Source organism: Erinaceus europaeus, chromosome 9 (genome assembly GCF_950295315.1).
Source record: "Erinaceus europaeus chromosome 9, mEriEur2.1, whole genome shotgun sequence".
NCBI lineage: Eukaryota > Metazoa > Chordata > Mammalia > Eulipotyphla > Erinaceidae > Erinaceus > Erinaceus europaeus.
Genome location: NC_080170.1, coordinates 55,061,046 through 55,076,658, shown reverse-complemented (window position 1 = coordinate 55,076,658; position 15,613 = coordinate 55,061,046). Strand labels below are relative to the sequence as shown.

At 38.1% G+C, this 15,613-nt stretch overlaps 1 protein-coding gene across 6 annotated transcripts in view; it reads left to right on the top strand.

Annotated features, from left to right (window-relative positions):
• Positions 1-15,613, top strand: part of POU2F1 (POU class 2 homeobox 1) — a 122,205-nt gene that overhangs the window by 73,783 nt on the left and 32,809 nt on the right. For 5 of the 6 annotated variants that reach the window (XM_060197991.1, XM_060197993.1, XM_060197995.1 and 2 more), the window contains 6 exons: positions 627-680; positions 3,117-3,236; positions 5,506-5,694; positions 9,943-10,069; positions 11,312-11,406; positions 13,214-13,390. In XM_060197991.1, the coding sequence (XP_060053974.1) occupies positions 627-680; positions 3,117-3,236; positions 5,506-5,694; positions 9,943-10,069; positions 11,312-11,406; positions 13,214-13,390 (762 nt within the window). The remainder of the gene's footprint in view (positions 1-626; positions 681-3,116; positions 3,237-5,505; positions 5,695-9,942; positions 10,070-11,311; positions 11,407-13,213; positions 13,391-15,613) is intronic. The other variant, XM_060197992.1, reaches the window with a different exon arrangement.

The window sequence follows — 15,613 nt, the reverse complement described above, 5'->3', positions numbered from 1 at the left end:
TGCTTGTTAACAGCGTTATGTAAATAGAATGAAGTGGTTATGTAAATTGAATAGTGTTAAGCAGGGGGGATTAAACTAATGAAACAGAAGGGGTTTTTAGAAGCATACCAACATGAAGCGACTCCCCTGAAGATGGGGAGCCGGGGGCTTGAACCAGGATCCTTCTGTAGGTCCTTGCACTTTGCGCCACGTACACTTAACCCACTGTGCTACCGCTAGACTCCCTTCAATTCTCAATTTCTTTCTGTCCTATCAAATAAAGAAAAAAGTGGCTGTCAGTAGTAGATTCATTGTGTAGGCCCTAAACCCCAGTGATAATAACTCTGGTGGCAAGAAAGTGGTGGGGAGAAGGAAGGAAGGAACTAATTATTGATACAAGTGTAACAAGCCAAGTGATACCAGTTTAGTGTGGGAAAACATCTAGATAAATATTGACAGCATTTTTGATGGGAGATGCAAAGACTGTGAGCTTGTTCATGTCATTTTAGCCCCATAAGATAAGCTTCTTTGAGTTCTCAGTTCTACTTTAGTAACATCTACTCAGTGGAGGCTCTTTAATACTTGTTGATCACAACCTCTGACAGATGTCAACCCCAATTGACTGGACCTTCTCTGATTACTTACAGGTCCAGCTCGCTGGAACAAGTTTACAGGCTGCAGCTCAATCTTTAAATGCACAGGTAAGCATGGAGTTACAGTCCTTTTTTTAAAAATTTTTATTATCTTTATTCATTTGAGACAGAAATTGAGAAGGAAACTGGAGATAGAGTGAGAGACAGAGAGACACCTGCTGTACTGCTTCACCACTTGTGAAGCTTTCCCCCTGCAGGTGGGGACTGGGGCCTCGAACCTGGGCCCTTGTACATTGTAACATGTGCACTCAACCAGGTGCACCACCACCCAGCCCCTATACAGTCCATTTTTATAATAAGTATGTAATAATTTATAATAGTAAATACCTAGAAGTATCACTCATTTTTACTGAGTCTCATGGAGATGCAGATAATGGTATTCATTGTCATTATTGAAGATTATTTTGTTTTCTGTTACTATGAATGACTAAAAATGAACAAGAAAAGTGTACTTTCAAAGTTTTATATGTAAGTTCACTAAAAATGTTTCTGAGTTGAACAATTATAGCACTTATCTAAACACAATACTGAACAGTATTTTAAAAGCCCTTTTGTTCCCAAATGGGTTTTTTTTTTTAATGTCATTTCATGTCTTAGAGAAACATGTTCTAGAGGGAAGAGGGTTGTACTGACTGACAAATCTTAGGGTTTTGTTTGTTTTGTTTTTTCTTCAAATCTTAGGTTTTAATTCTCATTCTATCCTAAGTAGCTACATGATCTTTGGGACATTATTTAACCTCCAGGGCTCATTTTTTCCTTATCTGTGTGTTAAGTAGAGAGGTTTATGACTAAGATTCCTCTCTGCTCTTAAAATGTTGACTCTAAATATTTTGACATGAAGATAATACCATCAATTTTTAAAACAAAAAAAAAATTGGCTTACAATTTTTTGTCTGCAAACTATATAATAAAGCATTCAAAGTTTAAGTAATAGACCTTGCTCTTCAGTATTTCAGTCAACCTATTGCTTTTCATTTTCATGTTTAAATGATTAAGAGTGAAGAGGAAAAATGGTATTCTGGAAGATTGATTTCAGTGTTACTAATGACTAAAGACCTTGGATTGAGCATTCCATGAAACCTCATGGAATATAGGCCTGGTGTAGTGCATGGAAACAAGAAGTGAAGGAAAAGGGGATAATGTGACCTTCCTTCCTTTCTGAGGGTGGAGAGGTGGAAAATTTCATTGGTTGCCATGGTAAACTTTCATCCCTCTGAGAGATGTTGGCAAACAGGCTCTATCTCTAGTGCAGAATGTTTACAGTCTTGCTCTGTAATTATCTCTCAATGACTGGCAGAATTAATCAGTCTTTATGTTAATTAGCCTTGCTGTGGTCCCCAAAACAGGTGGTGGGAAATATGCAAATCTATGCAGAATTTTAATGTTCTGCATAACAGTTTTAATTACCATGAAATTTTCTCTTGGTGCCCCTTCAGGACCATGTTCTCTTTCCTTGACTGTGCTATTTCCCCACTGAGCTTGTATATTGCTTAACAAAAGATGCTGAATTTACATTTCTTTCAATTACTCCATGAAAATTTCTGGGGTCAGCATCAATCTAGCAATAGAGAAGTTTCAGACCAACTCCCAGGTACTTGTCAGAATGTTGGAATGGAAGGTCTAAATGTTGCAGTCTGGGAGAGAGCATAGTGGATAAAGCTTTGAGTTTTCAAGTATAAGGTCCTAAGTTTGATCCTTGGCACTACATGTGCCAAAATAATACTACTTCTCTTTCTCTACTCCTCTCTCATTGATACCTGTAAATCTTTTTTAAAAAATATGTTCTGCACCCTACAATGACCTTGGGTCCATACTTCCAGAGGGATAAAGAATAGGAAAGCTATCAGTGAAGGGGATGGGATACGGAGTTCTGATGGTGGGAATTGTGTGGTGTTGTACCCTTCTTATCCTATGGTTTTTGCCAGTGTTTCCTTTTTTTTTTTTTTTTGAGATTTTATTTACTTATTTATTTATTTATTTATTTATTAATGAGAAAGATAGGAGAAAGAGAAAGAACCAGACATCACTCTGGTACATGTGCTGCCAGGGATTGAACTCAGGATCTCATGCTTGAGAGTCTGATACTTTAGCCACTGTGCCACCTCCCAGAGCAGTGTTTCCTTTTTATAAATAAAAATTTAAAAAACAAATTTGTAAAATTAGGGACCAGATGGTTAATTGCACATGTTACAGTGCACAAGGACCTAAGTTTAAGTCTCTTGAGCCCTACCTGGAGGGTGGGAAGCTTCATGAGTGGGGAAGCAGTGCTTCAGGCCTCTCTCTTCTCTTTCAATTTCTCTGTCTTTATCAAAAAGTAATCTTAAAATGTATAAAATTAAGAGAATAAATACTTATAGGAAAAAGTGAGGTGAATAGACCCATTACTAAGTCCATGCTTTAAATCATTCTTAAGGAGTTTTAAGTACATTTCTTTTAATAAACATTATTGACACCATTTACTCTTCTTCCCCCAACCTTCCCCAGTCTAAACCCACTGAAGAATCAGGGGACATGCAGCAGCCAAGCCAGCCTTCCCAGCAGCCCTCTGTGCAGACAACCATCCCCCAGACTCAGCTTATGCTGGCTGGAGGACAGATAACTGGGGTAAGTTGCACTAAGATGGTCCAAGCAAATGTACTGTCTCAGAACTGCCATTGCCAATATCTGATTAGAACTGTTTGCTGAGGCAGACAGTAACCTTTCTATGCCTATTACAGTTAAGTCTTTAAGGAACTTTCTATACTGTTGACATGTATATAAATGAATGATCTGCCTTGAGTTTTTAGGTTTAACTCTTATTTCAGTTGCAGATGCTATAGATACACTAATGGATTCTTTAAACCCATATTTCACTGTGGCTTCATCAATCAAGTCAGTTACACTGATAAAATTGTAGTTGTGAGTTTGGATTTATGAGATTGATGCTGAATCAAGTGGAAAAAAATAGATTAGTACCTATAAAAGAAAAGTATTTTCTATTAGTTTACTGTGTGTTCTCCAAGATGTATCCTCAGATCTTGTTTCTTGGCTCTGCCATTTGCCTCATATATTCCTCAGTTTTCCTTTATTCAGTAAAGATGTTAATAATGCTGATCTCACCGTATTACTATAAAGATTAAGAACAGTGATATATAGCAGCCTGGGAGGTGGCACAGTGGATAAAGCATTCTACTCTCAAGCATGAAGTTCTGAGTTCAGTCTCTGGTATCACATGTGCCAGAGTGATTCTCCTCTCCCATATTCTCTCATATTAGTAAATAAATAAATAATTTCTTGAATAATGGTATATGTAAAACCTCATAAAGCAACGCTTGTCATGTAGCAGTCAATAAATATACTTTACTGGTTATTAATTGGACTATGGGAATATAGTAGTCTTTTATTTTTTGTTGCCTTTGCTCTAAGACAGCATTTATAATATTTTTTAGTCCTGAATGCTTTATTGGAATTAACTTTTGAAAATGCTATTAAATTATCCTGGAGAAACTTGCTAGGGGAGTGATTAAAAGAAGTTATTAGGGGCTGGGTGGTGGTACATCTGGTTGAGCACACACATTACAGTGACCATGGACCCTGGTTCAAGCCCTTGGTCCTCACCTACAGGAAGAATGATTCATGAGTGGTGAAGCAGTGCTACAGGTGTCTCTCCCTTCCCCTTTCCCTCTCCCTCTAGATCTCTCTCCCATTCCCCTCTTTATTTCCCTCTTCTCAATGTCTCTCTGTCTGTATCCAAAACAAATAAATAATATGTAAAAGGGGAAATTATTATTTAATCCATATCATATCAACCCCCTGCACATACACATACACTTTTTTTTTCTTTATTTCCTTCATTTCAGTTAAGTGCATTTTGGCAATAGAAGACTCTTCATTGTTGCAGCACTATAGCACCAGTAGAGATTAATCTGCTTATGTGTTTATAAAATAGTTATATATATATAACTTGAATAATACTGAGTTTTTAGTGGCTTGCTCTTGATTCGTAAGTTTCTCATGCTCAAATTGTGGTGGATCTTTTTAGAATAGAGGTCATACCATAAAGTGATACACATGAAGTGATGTGGTTCCTTTTCATTGTTTAAGAATTTTTCCTAAAAGAATAGAGAGCATACTTATCACTTACATATATGTGTGCTTAAAATAATTGTCATTATAAAAGCAAGTTAAAATATGTCCCTACCTAACAATGCCTGTTTCAGTTTTCTGGTTTTTTGGGGGGAGGACCAAACTCTTACAATAGTAAGAGACACAAGATTCAAGGTTCATGTGAGGGGAACTTCTATTAAACCTGGGCATTAGGATTAATTTGCATGTAAAGAGAGGCTGTCACCACCTGTTTTACAGAGATAATGTGTTAGAAAGGGGAGGGAGAGTTGGAATAAAAAACAAATGGAACTCATATTCGTCAGTCATATCTTAGGCTGTTATGGAAATGATAGAATATGGCAGGAATTCATGTTAATGGGGAGCAGCTGGACCTTATCAGTTCTTTTCTGAACAGATCCTGTACCACATCCCTCAGTCATATGACTTATCATTTGCTGTTCTGTTGGGTATATATTTCTTTTCACGTCCTGTCAACATTGATTCCACCCCCCCCTCACCCCCACCCCCGCTTACTGGTTAATTACTGTTTTTGCCTGAACAGTAGGGCCCTGGACCAGCTTGAATGGTTGAGTCCAGAATGAGGACACTGTTTGAATTCAGAGGTTCTGCTGGTAGTGGTATTGTGATGACTGGTGAGCAGCACAGCACTTGCTCCCACTGTGAAGTTGGAGACTAAGGTCTTGTGCCAGTTATTTGGCTTGCACTCAGATCAAAATATGGTCCCTTCTCTCTCAACTCTTTCCATTTCTGTCCTCATTTGGTTTAGTTGACTTTGACGCCTGCCCAGCAGCAACTCCTTCTCCAGCAGGCCCAGGCCCAGGCCCAGCTGCTGGCTGCCGCGGTACAGCAGCATTCTGCCAGTCAACAGCATAATGCTGCCGGGGCCACCATCTCTGCATCCGCCGCCACACCCATGACCCAGATCCCCCTCTCTCAACCAATTCAGATTGCACAGGTGAGTGAGCACCTGATCGGGCTGGGTAGGAGAGACAACATGCAGCTTTGCTTTAATACAAAGCTTCCAATTGATTGTTAGTATGGGATGTAAAGGCTGGGGAGCCTGAGGTCATTAAGGGATATGGTAGCATCCTGGCACTTAACTTGAAATAATACATTTATTTGCTTATTAGAGTTGATATTATAAATACATAACTGATTCTCTGAACGACTGCCTATTTATATTAAGTGACAATTCTTGAATAATTAGCTGGCATATTTCTGAAGCACGAGATTACTGTATTTATTTTAATTAGCTAATTACAGCAGGCATGGATTCATTCATGTGCTCTACAATAAACATTGCCACCCTTGTGTGAGAGAAACAGCAAGTCATCTCTGCTCTAGAGTGATGATCTTTGTGCAGAACTGCATGAGAATGTTGTTTGTTTCAGTTTTCAAATTTTAGGTCAAGGTAGTATACAGAGATAATAACTTTAAGAGGCACAGACATTCCTATCACGGAGGGAAGGTAAATGAAATCTTTATCAAAAGGAGAGAAAAAGTCTCTGTAACCTAATTGATTAAAGTGGATGATGTATTCTCCTGAATCTAATGCCATTTTTGTTATCCCAGACTCAAAAGTGGGCTTAATTGTGGCTAAATATAACTAGACATTAAAAATAAAAAAAAATAATAATAGCCAGTTAGCATCAAAGTAAAGAATAGATGTTAGATTAAGCCTTACAGTTAATATATACAATCATTTTTTCCATAATTTTTATCAAGATAATGTTTTCATTTTGGCCTCTTATTTCTTTATTGGGGGGTTAATGATTTACAGTTGACAGTAAAATGCAGTAGTTTGTGTATATATAATATTTCCACATAACAATACAGCCCCCACTAGGTCTTCCTCTGCTACCAGGACCTCTACCCTACCCTCTACCCCAGAGTCTTTTACTTTAGTGCAGTCCACCAGCTGCAGTCCACATTCTGCTTCATGTTTTCCCTTCAGATCTTGTTTTTTAACTTCTGTCTGTGAGTGAGATCATCCATCCCATATTCATCCTTCTGTTTCTGACTTATCTCATTTAACATATCTTCAAGCTCCATTCAAGATGGGGTGAAGAAGGTGAATTCCCCATTTTTAATATCTGAGTACTATTCCGTTGTGTATATAGACCACAGCTTACTCAGCCACTCATCTGTTGTTGGACACCTGGGTTGCTTTCAGGTTTTGGCTATTACAAATTGTGCTGCCAAGAACATAGGTGTACACAAATCTTTTTGGATGGGTATGTTTGGTTCCTTAGGATATATCTCAAGGAGAGGAATTGCAGGGTCATAGGACAGGTCTACGTCTAACCTTCTGAGAGTTCTCCAGACTTTTCTTCACAGGGGTTGGACCATTGACAGTCCCACCAGCAGTGCAGCAGGATTCCTTTGTCCCCACAACCTCTCTAACATTTGTTGCTGTTACCTTTTCTGATGTATGACATTCTCACACGAGTGAAGTGGTGTCTCACTGTTGTCTTTATTTGCATTTCTCTGACCATCTATGACTTGGAGCATTTTTTCACATATTTGTTGACCTTTTGGAACTCTTCTATGGTGAACATTCTGTTCATATCTTCCCCTCATTTTTGGATGGGAACATTTGTTTTCTTGTTGCTGAGTTTGGTGAGTGCTTTATATATTTTGTTTATTAGCCTCTTGTCTGATAATATGGCATGTAAAGATCTACTCCCATTCTGTGAGGGGTCTCTTTGTTTGGGTGGTGGTTTCTTTTGCTATGCAGAAGCTTTTAAATCTGATATAGTCCCGTTTTTTTTTTTTTTTTTTTTATTAAGTCTTCTTTGTAATTGGATTCATTTCATTGAAGATTCCTTTAAAATTTATATGGAAAAAGAGTTCTACCAACACTTTCCTCTAAGTATTTGATAGTTTCTGGTCTTACATCCAAGCCCTTCCTTGATCCACTTGGAATTTACTTTTGTGTTTGGTGAAATATAGTGGTTCAGTTTCATTCTTCTGCAAGTTTGAATCCATTTTTTCCAACACCGTTTGTTGAAGAGACTCCCTTTCCCCCATTTAATAGTCTGGGCACATTTGTCAAAGATTAAATGTCCATAGGTGTGGGGGCTTACTTCTAGGCTCTCAGTTCTATTCCGCTGGTCAGTGTGTCTATTCATGTTACAGTACCAGGCAGTTTTATCACAGTGGCCCTATAATAAAATTTGAGATCTCGGGGGTATGATGCCTCTACTTCTGTTCTTTCTTCTCAGGGTTGTTTTAGCAATTCTAGGTCTTTTCTGGTTCCAGATAAACATTTGTAGCTTTTGTTCTATTCTCCTAAAAAATGTGGTTGGGATCTTGATGGGGATAGCATTAAATTTGTAGATGGCTCTGGGTAGTATATTCATTTTGATGATGTTAATTCTTCCAATCCATGAACATGGAATATTTTTCCACTTCTTTGTGTCTTTTTCAATTTCCTTGAATAGTGACTCATAATTTTCAGTATACATGTCTTTCACTTCTTTGGTTAGGTTTATTCCTAGATATTTTATTGTTTTTATTGCTATAGTGAAAGGAATTGATTTCTGGATTTCTTCAGCTACCTTAGTGTTTGTATAAAGGAATGCCATTGCCTTTTTTGTATGTTAATTTTATAGCCTCTGACCCCTTACTATAGCCTGATAATTTCCAAATATTTCCTGCTGGATTCTTTAGGTCTTTTTTTCCCTTTTCTTTCTTTTTTCCTTCCTTCCTTCCTTCCTTCCTTCCTTCCTTCCTTCCTTCCTTCCTTCCTTCCTTCCTTCCTTTCTTGTCTCCAGGGTTATCACTGGGACTCAGTGTCTGCACTATAAATCCACTGCTCCTTGAGGCTATTTTTTCCTTTTGTTGCTCTTGTTGTTTATCATTGTCGTTGTTATTATTGTTGTTGGATATTTCAGAGAGAAATCGAGAGAGGAGAGAAAGACAGACACCTGCAGACCTGTTTCACCACTTGTGAGGTGACCCCTCTGCAGGTGGGGAGCCAGGGCCTCAAATCGCCCATCTGTGCGCTTTTTGCCATGTGCACTTAACCCGATACACTGGGCCCCCTCTTTAGGTTTATCTATGTATACTATCATATCATCTACAAATAGTGAGAGTTTGACTTCTTCTCTTCCAGTCTGTATCCCTTTAATTCCTTGTTCCTGCCTGATTGCTGTCGCAAGAACTTCCAACACTATGTTGAATAGTAATGGTGATAGTGGGCAGCCCTGTCTAGTACCTGGTCTGAAAGGAAATGCTTCTAGTTTCTCACCCTTGAGTATGATGTTGCATTTTGGCCACTTTCTTCATCACCAAAATATAGTTTTTGTTCCCAAACTGAGAATCTATATATTGACAGTATTCTAGTCAGATAATACACAAAAGCACTTTCAAAAATTATAAAAGACAATACTGTTAACATGTTAGTGATCTTATTTTTATATAGTGTTTTTTAAACTTTTGTTTTCTCATAGATATCAGATTTCCTGAATCATTATATATCTTTTAGTTTATTCAGACAAAGCACTTTAAATTTTTACACATAATAAAAAACAGTATTATCAAATCAAGTATTATAAAATTCAAGGTTTCTCGGGAGTCAGGCTGTAGCGCAGCAGGTTGGGCGCAAGTGGCACAAAGTGCAAGGACCGGCATGGGGATCCCGGTTCGAGCCCCGGCTCCCCACCTGCAGGGGAGTCTCTTCACGGGCGGTGAGGCAGGTCTGCAGGTGTCTGTCTTTCTCTCCTCCTCTCTGTCTTCCCCCTCTCTCTCCATTTCTCTCTGTCCTATCCAACAATGACAACAACAATAGTAACTACAACAATAAAACAACAAGGTCAACAAAAAGGGAATAAATAAATGAAATAAATATTAAAAAAAAAAAAATTCAAGGTTTCTCACTTTCAAACCCATAGTGCTTGCTAGTTGTAAAGCACACACCTGTAACTATTTGTTCTGAGAGGATTTTAAGTGCTTGTTGAGAATTCGGTTTAATTGATTTTATGCCTCACTCTCCACCCACAAAGAGTGAGTCATTGCAGTGACCTCTGTTTCTTCATGCACTCTGCAAGTAGATCCTGAGCACACCCCATTGGGAGTAATGAGAATGTAAGTGGTTGACTCTTCTTTGTTTAGAGATGCCAGACTTCATCATCTGGGAATGTTAGGATTTAGCACGTTTTTATTTCAGAATCTAAATCCATATCTTATCTTAATATTGTAGGATCTCCAACAGCTGCAACAACTTCAGCAGCAGAATCTCAACCTGCAGCAGTTTGTGTTGGTGCACCCAACCACCAACCTACAGCCTGCGCAGTTCATCATCTCACAGACGCCCCAGGGCCAGCAGGGTGAGCCTCCTGCACCTCAGCTGCCAGACACAAATGCTGCTTGCTCTCATTCTAGCCTTGGAATTATTTATTAAGACAGTATTTTATTTAATTTTAAATTTAAAATCATGTTAAGAAAAGTTTTTTTTTGTCTTGTATTTAAGTTATTGAGGGGTGTTCTTGGATTTCCCCCATTTGAGTAAAAACCAAGAATTTGGCCAAAAATCTTTTTTTTTTTCCCCTTTAACATGCTGAATATAAATTGAATAAATTATTCTAGTATTGTCACAGTTTTTCATAGGAATATATTTGAAGAGTTTGGTTTGGGCACTAAAAGTTTATATTTCTGTCAGTTCTTCTAGCGTTTGCCCTTCTTCCGTAGCCAGTCAACAGGTCAGGTTGAAAGCTGTCAGGAGCTGCTTGTTGCTGGCTTTGAAAGTGACTAGGATCCATGTGGATTCAGTCGGCTAAGAAGGATCGTCAGTTTCCCCAGTGAATGGGTACTCACAGGATGCACCACGAGAAGGTCGATCCAATGCATCCCATTTCTGTCAGTTATTTCCTTTTAAAGTTTGAGGAGAGAGCTTTCTATTAGAAACTGCAGATTTCATGAGTTATAAAACCCATTTGAGGCTTGTAGCTATAATAATTATGTTATTTATGTATCAGACAAAATTTTGTTGTTCTTGTATGGATAGTTAATGGAGTCATTGTAAGGAAGTCTCAGGATATCGAGGCTTTAACTAAGGACCATGCGTATCTAACCCTGAGTCTTCATTACTTGTTTTTATAACCATTTTCTTTTCTTGATTACTTATATCAGAATTTCTTATTATATAAATGCTAGTTCTGCTTAAACAATAGCCGGACCCTTTCTTGAAAAAGATAATTCTTTGGTCTTTATGTACTACAGTTTCTAATGAATTCTGGGCTGAGAAGTTGAGCTCGTTTTGGAATTACAAACTGCTTCCATTTAGAATGCTTCTTCATGGTCATTCATTTCTTCCTAAGGTGAAGATTTAACTAATAAGAGAGGTTATTTTAAACCGAAGACATCTAAGTTTCAGTTTAATGTTTCATATCTTCTTGTCCAAGTTGTATTTAACAAGGTTGAATTTTAGGTAAATAAAATTTGAAGAGTTTTAACAGTAATCAGGCTAACAGGATAGCAAGTGGAAATTTCATTTCATTTTGCTATGTGTTCTTTTTCCATGTCTTCAGTGACCTTTAATATTTTTGGTGTAACATTTTTGTGTTTTACAGGTCTCCTGCAAGCGCAAAACCTTCTAACGCAACTACCTCAGCAAAGCCAAGCCAACCTCCTACAGTCACAGCCAAGCATCACCCTCACCTCCCAGGTCAGTTTTCTTCCATGAGAGAAGCTTTCTCCTTGTTTGATGGACTTTTAAATTGTGTAATTTGAAAAACAAACTGTTTCTCAACATCCTTGTAAAAATCATCCAAATTATTTTCAGAAAGTGGCAAAGAACTCAAAAAATATGAAGTGTAATTGATAAAGCAGTGCTTTATTTAAAGCAGTGCTTTAAATTGGTGCTCCTTGAAGATCTTCAAGGAGCCCCTATTTTTCTACATGTTCATAAAGAATGTCTGTGTTAATGAAAAATGAGTAGTGAGTTTTTATTCTTTGACCCTCTTCCTGTAGTTGGCAGTAGAAGTTATCACATGTACTAGAATCTAATGCCTCAGTTAAAACCTATCATAACCCTTTGCCTTTCTCAGAAACTGCAAAAAGGTTACAATCTGAGTTTTCTTTGAACTTTCGGGTTTTCCTTTAGCTCATTTCTACCAGAGTTTAACAAAAAGCACAGATCCAGGCATCTAGAGGTTTAAACTTAGGACCTAATTTTTTTTAATGTACTCAGAGCTAACACATGCATAATACTGCCAAAGGATCATACCTGAGTATGAGCCCCTGGTTCCCACGTTCAGGGGTAGGCTTCACTAGCAGTGAAGACAGGTACTGGTATCTTTCTGTCTCCCTCTCTGTCTCTCGCTTCCCTCTCAATTTCTCTCTGTCTCTATCCAAAATAATAAAAAAATACTTTAAAAAATTGTGGTGTATAGTTTTCTTTTTGATAGGATCCTTTCCTACTTTGAGGACTAGAATGGCATTAGCCTTGTAGAATATGTTTGAGAGTGCTTCCTCTGCTTCAGTTTTTTGGAAGAGTTTGAGGAGGATGGGTGTTCTTTAAAAGGTCTTGAAGAGTCTTTGGGCAGTAAGGTCTTGGGCAGTAACGCAGCGGGTTAAGCGCACATGGCGCAAAGAGCAAGGACCAGAGTAAGGATCCTGGTTAGAGTCCCCGGCTCCCCACCTGCAGGGGAGTCATTTCACAAGCGGTGAAGCAGGTCTGCAGGTGTCTTTCTCCCTCTCTCTGTCTTCCCCTCCTCTCTCCATTTCTCTCTGTCCTATCCACCAACGAAAGACATCAACAACAACAATAACCACAACAAGGTTACAAAAACAAGAGCAACAAGGTTGGGGGGGGGGGGAATGGCCTCCAGGAGCAGTGGATTCATGGTGCAGGCACAGCCCCAGCAATAACCCTGGAGGCAAAAAAAAAAGAAAGAAATCTTGAAGAAGTCATTAGTTTAGACACTGAATTTGAGCTTTTATTCTTGGGGAGATTTGATTACTACTTAATTTCTGTGCTCGTGATTGGCCTGTGTGAGCTATCTAGCTCATTCCTCTTGCATCAGAATTGGCAGGACCTATAACTTCTAAGAATGTATCCATTTAATCTAGGTTGTCCAGTATGCTTACATAATATTCTCTTACATCCCTTTGCATTTCTGCATCATCTGTTATAATTTCGCCTCTCTCATTTTGTTTGTCTTTATCAGCTTTCTCCCCCACCCTGGTTAACCTAGCCAGTGGTTTATCTATTTTATTTATCCTTTTGTAGAATTACCTCTAAGTTTCACTGTTTATTGTTTTACTTATGTGTTTTCAGTTTTTCCATCAATGTACTTTTTCATAGTTATACATAATTTCATACACTGCTTTTCTCACTAAATTTTATGATACCTTTTGCTGGTATGTGGTCATTGTAATCTACAGGAATAGAGATGTCTATTTCTTTCTAGAAGGTTCTAGTTTAATTTTGAATTGTGTATATTTATGTGATCTTCTGTTTTCTTCTCCAGCAGCCAGCAACCCCAACACGCACGATAGCAGCAACCCCCATTCAGACACTTCCACAGAGCCAGTCCACACCAAAGCGAATGGATACTCCCAGCTTGGAGGAGCCCAGTGACCTTGAGGAGCTTGAGCAATTTGCCAAGACCTTCAAACAAAGACGAATCAAACTTGGATTCACTCAGGTGGGATGAAATGTCCTTGGCCCAGAGACTTCTTCCTAGCGGGTTCAACTATTTTTTTATATTTCCAAATATATCAGACTCTATAGCCTTGCTGTTTTCTACTTTTAGGCTATAATTTTTAAAGCTGTTTCCTTCATTAACAAGTTTAGACTATTTTCATATATATTCAATGTTAACTGTAAAATTAGTATTAGGTTAGAACCTTGACGATGTTTTTCATGGCCTCTGGAATCATAACTATACTGTTATCGGATTCTCAGACAGAGAGACAGAACACACACGGAGGCTTAATATAGGAAGCAGTGTTTACTATGCTGGAAGACACCCAGCTGGACTCATGTCCTTGAAAGACTGGGTCCCAAACACAGTGGTACTTGCTTTTTTTTTTTTTTTTAATTTCTTTATTAGGGAATTAATGTTTTACATTCAATAGTAAATATAACAGTTTGTATATGCATAACATTTCACAGTTTTCCATATAACAGTACAACCCCCAATAGGTCCTCTGTCATCCTTCTTGGATCTGTATTCTCTGCACCCACCCAACCCAGAGTCTTTTACTTTGGTGCAATACGCCAAATCCATTTCAGGTTCTACTTGTGTTTTCTTTTCTGATCTTGTTTTTCAACTTCTGCCTGAGAGTCAGATCATCCCATATTCATCCTTCTGTTTCTGACTTATTTCACTTAACATGAAATTTTCAAGGTCCATCCAAGATCGGCTGAAAATGGTGAAGTCACCATTTTTTATAGCTGAGTAGTATTCATATATATATATATACCACAACTTGCTCAGCCACTCATCTGTTGTTGGACACCTGGGTTGCTTCCAGGTTTTGGCTATTACAAATTGTGCTGCCAAGAACATATGTGTACACAGATCTTTTTGGATGGGTGTGTTGGGTTCCTTAGGATATCGAGGAATTGCAGGATCATAGGGTTGCTCCACTTCTAGCCTTCTGAGAGTTCTCCAGACTGTTCTCCACAGAGCTTGAACCAATTTACATTCCCACCAGCAGTGTAGGAGAGTTTCTGTGACCCCACAACCTCTCCAGCATTTGCTGCTGTTACCTTTTCTGATATATGACATTCTCATAGGAGTGAAGTGGTATCTCATTGTTGTCTTTATTTGCATTTCTCTGATAGAGACTTGGAGCATTTTTTCAGGTGTTTCTCAGCCTTTTGGATCTCTTCTGTGGTGAATATTCTGTCCATGTACTCCCCCCATTTTTGGATGGGTTTATTTGTTTTCTTGTTGTTGAGATTTGCAAGTTCTTTATATATTCTGGTTATTAGCCTCTTGTCTGATGTATGGCATGTAAAGATTCTCTCCCATTCTGTGAGGAGTCTCTTGGTTTGGGTAGTAGTTTCTTTAGCTGTGCAGAGGCTTTTTAATTTTATGTAGTCCCATAGGTTTATGCTTGTCTTACTCTTCTTTGTAATTGGATTTGTTTCATTGAAAATGTCTTTAAAATTTATGCGGAAAAAAGTTCTGCCAATATTTTCCTCTAAGTATTTGATATTTTCTGGTCTAATATCCAAGTCCTTGATCCACTTAGAATTTACTTTTGTATTTGGTGAAATATAGTGGTTCAGTTTCATGCTTTTGCAAGTTTCAACCCATTTTTTCCAACACCGTTTGTTGAAGAAACTCTGCTTTCCCCATTTAGTAGTCTGGGCATCTTTGTCAAAGATTAGATGTCCATAGGTGTGGGGGCTCACTTCTGGGCTCTCAATTCTATTCCACTGGTCAGTGTGTCTATTCATGTTCCAGTACCAAGCAGTTTTGATGACAATGGCCCTATAATACAATTTGAGATCTGGGAGTGTGATGTCTCCGGTTCTATTCTTTTCTCTCAAGATTGTTTTAGCAATTCTAGGTCTTTTCTGGTTCCAGATAAACATTTGTAGCTTTTGTTCTATTTTCCTAAAAAATGTGCTTGGGATCTTGATGGGGATAGCATTAAATTTGTAGATGGCTCTGGGTAGTATATTCATTTTGATGATGTTAATTCTTCCAATCCATGAACATGGAATATCTTTCCACTTCTTTGTGTCTTTTTCAATTTCATTGAATAGTGACTCATAATTTTCAGTATACAAGTCTTTCACTTCTTTGGTTAGGTTTATTCCTACATATTTTATTGTTTTTGTTGCTATAGTAAAAGGAATTGATTTCTGGATTTCATCTTCTTCTATCTTAGTGTTTGCATAGAGGAATGCC